Below are 5,216 nucleotides of genomic sequence, written 5' to 3'. Positions count from 1 at the left end.
GGTTTTTGCTGACATGCACTGTCAACTGTGGGACCTTATATAGACAGGTGTGTGCCATCCCAAATCATGTCCAATCAATTGAGTTTACCACAGGTGGACTCCAATCAAGTTGTAGAAACAGCTCAAGGATGATCAATTTTGTAATTATGGGTTATTGTGTGTAGATTGACGAGGAAAAACAATTATTTCATCAATTTTAGAATAAGGCTGTAACGTAACAAAATGTGGAGAAAGTAAAAGGGTCTGAATACTTTCCGAATGCGCTGTATTGTAGCGAATTTGGGGGTAGCTTCAACTGGGACTTGAACTCAGGCCCATCGACTATCAACCCAACACCTTAACCGTAACGCCAAGAGATCCATTTTCTACCCTCTACAATACCTGGACCTTCCATCAGGAAGCACACCCCTAAAACACTTCTCTATCTCAAGCACCACGCCCAGGCACACCTTCGATGGCCTCACAGTAGTTCCACCCCACTTAACACCAACGCATACAATTTGCTACACTTTCAAGGTACTCAAGTGCTATAATGGTTGACTTTGTTCCATCTGGACAGAAAAAGTAAAGAAAAACACCAACAGTTAAATACACTTGCAACTGACTTTTATTCTTAAATTATTCAATGCTGTGACACTAGGTTAAAAAAAAAGTTTAAAGCATGACCAACTTACAGGGCTGTGCCTAACAAAAGAGACCATACAAATGTCCTTAAAATGGCAGTTTATCAAGTCAGTAACAACATATCAAAAGAATGCCAAAATCAATAACACGCTTCACAATTCACACTACAACCAAAGCCAAGCTATACTGGGCTGGTAATGTTTCTGGAATCGTACTGGAAAGAATATGAAAAGAAAAATGAATGGGTAAATGTGTCCACAGCTGCAGCAGCCCCACCCAAAAAAATATTTATTACATATCTTTCAGTAGCAAAAGTCATAACGGTAGACACATAGCTGTACATGTATGGAGTCACTCAAAAACATTAGTAGAAAGTGAGGAACTACAGCATGTAAAAAGCACATACATTCCTCAATTTTAATCTAGATTAATTTCCTAACTTGTTGAGAGACCAACTTGAGATATGACCACACCTTTCCACTGACTGTACAGGGGGGGGGTTAATGTAGGGGAGAGAACACATTCTGACAAATGCTAAATACAAAATGCCTCACTGCTTGTTGATTACAATTTACACCATATCATTTTTAAGACAGCTCCTTAACAGATACAGGTTCAGAGTTTAGCTCAGGTTAATGTCATGGTGGAACACAATACAGCTCAGTCTTCATTTCTTCTTCTTTTTCTTCTTGGGAGGACCTTGATCCGAGTCACTGCCTTCAGATGAATCGGAACCCGAGCTGCTTGAGCTGCTAGAGGAAGAGGAGCTAGAACTGTCATCACTGTCGTCCGACGAAGAGCTTGAGGAGTCACTACTGTCAGACGATGAGTCACTGGAAGAGCTGTCAGAATCACTGCTGCTACTACTACCACTTGAATCCTTTGACCTGAAAGCAAGTAGCACAACATACTAAACCATTGCATAAGCAGAATAAGTGAGTACATTGCAGAAGGCATAGTGCAGGCAATGTCAGGCACAGCCTAGATCTCTAATAATAAAAAGTACTTCGCTCTACCCACTTAAGTTATATCTGCAACCATCAATGTTAGAACCATTTTATAGGGTTAGAGCTGAAAAGTAACCTGTGACAGTTACCTTTTCTTCTTAATTTTTTTCTCACTGGAGTCCTCCTTTCCTGGTCTGAATACAGATGAAAATAGTAACATGTCATGGCTGAGAAAATTCCAAAGATTATTCAAAACCAACCAGGGGGAATTAAAAGTGAAAAGGAACTTGGCATCACATTAATATCACTTTACAGAGGATATGGCCTCCCATTGACGAGTTCTACTGTAACACCTCTTGATGGCAGTGCTAGACAATTATGAGGTTGGATTGCAGTGCTAGCCTCATAAATTCCAAACCGATTACCACTGTATCCATGCAGCGAACCATTCCTGTATGCTTGCGAGAACAGGGTGGCTTGCAAGGCTATTGCAGTACATAGTACCCCCCACCCAGCAACATCATCCTCCGCACCTCCCTCTATTGGACACGATCCAGGTGACTTTCCAGTGTTTAAAACATCCTCAGAACAAAAAAAGTGATCCACTGTCAAGCTGACTTCGCTATACAGCCCTCACCCAAAACAAATAAATACTTTATGGTTGACTTACCCTGTGGTATTGACCTGTTTATTTTCATTTTCTTTCAGTTTCTTTTTCATTTCTGTTGTCCTTGATGGCCTGTGAAGGTATTTTCGTTTACCAATGCACTCATATGTCCAGTGTCCAAACTCCAAACATTTCTGACACCGAACATGTTGTTTATTTGCCTCCCTGTATGAAAATCACATTTCGTACAGTTTAGCAGATGTTGTACCAGGTGCAGCGAATTGCTTTTTTACTCACTCCTAACAACGCAGTAAAATGTCAAACAGTGCACAATAATCAAACAATTTAAATAAGAAATCAAGAAATGTCAGAACGAATCCAATTTAAAAAAAAATCTAAAATAACACTAATCTAAATTCAATCTATACATTTGACACCGGATGACTTTACACAAGATATACTAAGAATGATATGTACAACAGTAGATATATTAGTGAGCCATGTCAAGAATCCAGTATATAAATATGTGGTGTGCATAAACAGTGTAACTAAAATGCAATGTACAGTAGTAGAAAAATTAGAAAGAGCTATGTTGAGAATACATTATTTAAATATACAGTACAGAACCCCATTGCAAAATGGATAGAATTGCAGGAAATGTTAGTGCCACTGAATTCATTTAAAATATTGATGGGAGACTGTTCTTAGGCTGGATCATGTTGTTGTACGTTTTAATTCTGTAAATGTATTGATTGTTGCTGCCTTCTTGGCCAGGTCTCCCTTGAAAAAGAGACGCTGGGTCACAATGGGCTTTTCCTGGTTAAATAAATAAATTGAACGGGGGAAAAAGACATTGACATGAGTATAAGTTATCAATACTGAAATAGCTGGATAATGCCAGCTGTTTCTTGGGCAAATGGTTACCGTGGTCATATTGGGTTAAGTGCACATGATACTTTTTCGGAATAGAGTAACCTCCCTGACTGGATCTGAGTGTCTACGGCCTGTTAAGAAATAAAGAGAATGTGGCACTAGTAGTTGCTGGCTCAAGCACTGTGCCTGTTCCCCAGACGCAGTTACAATTCAGTAGTAACGTTAAGTTAGCTAGTTACCTAGCGCTAGCTAACTTATGTAGCGGCTATAAAACATGCAGACAGGAGGAAATGCATGCTTGTTAGACAAATAAATGTATACTATATGAAATGTAACTATTTTGTTTGTTAACTTGGTACGTCATTATTGCCTACATAATCTCAAACAAATGAAAAATGTTGTTGCCAAGTAACGTTAGCTAGATAGCGTTAAGTCAGGCCAGTATTGTTAGCTAGCTATTCGGAATTCAGTCTTAACACGGTGATCACTAAATACGCTGAATCAAGTAAGTATACCAGACCTAAGCATGTTAGCAATAACCAAACTTACGCTTGCCGACGAGCAATAACTATGTGCGTGGGCGTCGCCATATTGCAATTTATCCAAAGATAACTAACCCAAGATAGACCACAGCCTGTCGTTTCCAATGGGAGCAAATGAATCATAGTGGGCAGACCAAGCAAGTTTGAAGGGGAGAGGCGAGCACGAGCTACCGAGATCCTATTGGCGCGCTCTAGCATGTATTTGCATATTTCCAGTAGCGAACGCCTATTCTGTGAAGTGCGCGTGTGCAATAACTCAATTCGACCTTGCGCTCCTAGACAACGCAACTTTGGCAAAGGGTAATGCCTACAAAACTTGGTCCACTCTGTTCGTAACACGATTATAGTTTTGGGAAAAGAAAACTGTATTGAGATCAAATGTTTCATCAATGTGAAGACTGTCGACCAAAATCCATCTCGTTCCATCTTCTCCCACTGGGCTTCCTTTTATCACCATATTTGTCGGTGAGTGGAAATGCCAACCGGAGGCTTCAGATTTATACATCCGGTAAAATATCTGGCTCATTGTTATATCAGTGGCTGAACTACTTCTTCAGTGGGGTTTAACAGTGGTTGGCATCCAATATTAACGTTGCATTACCGCCACCAACTGGACTGGATTATAAATCATACTTTTTGATACAAAAAGGGGAAAAGCAACACAAAACAAAAATATACCTTGTCATCTAGTTATACAGTCATCACAAACCCACCACCCCAGTCTACTATTTGACCCTACCTAATCTTACACCAGGTCAACGGCCTGGGAGGATGTAGCCCAATATCGGACTAAAGGAGCCTAACCTTACTCGTTAGTCCAAGGACCTTACATGTTCTGTTCAAAGGGTGAATTGGCTCTGGAAGCCAAACGGTTAGACCCTGAAATGCTTCTGTCACTGTCCCTCCCATAACCCGAACGACGCTGTCCCAATTGTGCGCCACCTAATGGGACACCCGCCTAATGGGACTCCCGATCGCGTCCGGTTGTGATACAGCCCGTGATTGAACCAGGGTCTGTACGTTAATTTATTCTCAATTGCGGTACGGTTCTAAATCCCTCTACTTTCATATTACATAAAACATTATCATATCCCTCTACTTTCATATCACAAGGCAGTTAACCCACTGTTCCTAGGCCGTGATTGAAAAATAAGAATTTGTTCTTAACTGACTTGCCTAGTTCAATAAAGGTCAAAATAATAATAATTTCACAAATGCAAAATTCACACTTACTGTACTGTGTTTTAACACAGTTGCAGCCACAGTACTTTTCAGTGACAACACGTTTGTGGCGTCTATCTTCCATTTCCACGCAGGTGTTTGGAGACATAGATAGCTAATTAGCACAGGTAGTCCACTCTGTCTTCAAGAAAACAAGAGCTGTAACAGGAAATATGCCTTGTGGGGATCCTAACCCTATGAAGGTGTCTATCAATTTAACCTTTTGTTTTTTTGAAAGGCTGCGGTGCGTTCTGTGTACCTACCGCATGTTGACGTTGGGCACATTACTGCTAATTAATATGAGCTGGTCATGCTGCGCGCCCTGTGCAGTTCCAAAACAATCCAAAGGGTGGCAGCCTAGACCACAAATTAATGTTTCGCATGAAATAATGTTCTAGTTAT

At 40.5% G+C, this 5,216-nt stretch overlaps 1 protein-coding gene across 1 annotated transcript; it reads right to left on the bottom strand.

Moving 5' to 3' along the window:
* Window positions 1-589: 589 nt before the first annotated feature.
* LOC115148527 (zinc finger CCHC domain-containing protein 10) lies at window positions 590-3,733 on the bottom strand. The gene is made up of 4 exons (XM_029690476.1): window positions 3,601-3,733; window positions 2,242-2,403; window positions 1,721-1,765; window positions 590-1,511 (listed from the first exon to the last, which is right to left on the bottom strand). The coding sequence occupies exons 1-4, from the start codon at window positions 3,714-3,716 to the stop codon at window positions 1,292-1,294; spliced, it is 543 nt and encodes a 180-aa protein (XP_029546336.1). The 5' UTR covers window positions 3,717-3,733; the 3' UTR covers window positions 590-1,291.
* Between the last annotated feature and the right edge of the window lie 1,483 nt (window positions 3,734-5,216).

Source organism: Salmo trutta, chromosome 15 (genome assembly GCF_901001165.1).
Source record: "Salmo trutta chromosome 15, fSalTru1.1, whole genome shotgun sequence".
NCBI lineage: Eukaryota > Metazoa > Chordata > Actinopteri > Salmoniformes > Salmonidae > Salmo > Salmo trutta.
The sequence above is the reverse complement of the archived record's forward strand: the minus strand, read 5'-3'. Positions and strand labels throughout refer to the sequence as shown.

Coding starts and splice junctions, on each gene's coding strand:
- LOC115148527 (XM_029690476.1), bottom strand. CDS start 3,716: ATGATTCATTTGCTCCCATTGGAAACGACAGGCTGTGGTCTATCTTGG. Junction 2,404..3,600: donor GTTATTGCTCGTCGGCAAGC/GTAAGTTTGGTT, acceptor ATTTTCATACAG/GGAGGCAAATAAACAACATG. Junction 1,512..1,720: donor AAAAAAATTAAGAAGAAAAG/GTAACTGTCACA, acceptor ACTTGCTTTCAG/GTCAAAGGATTCAAGTGGTA.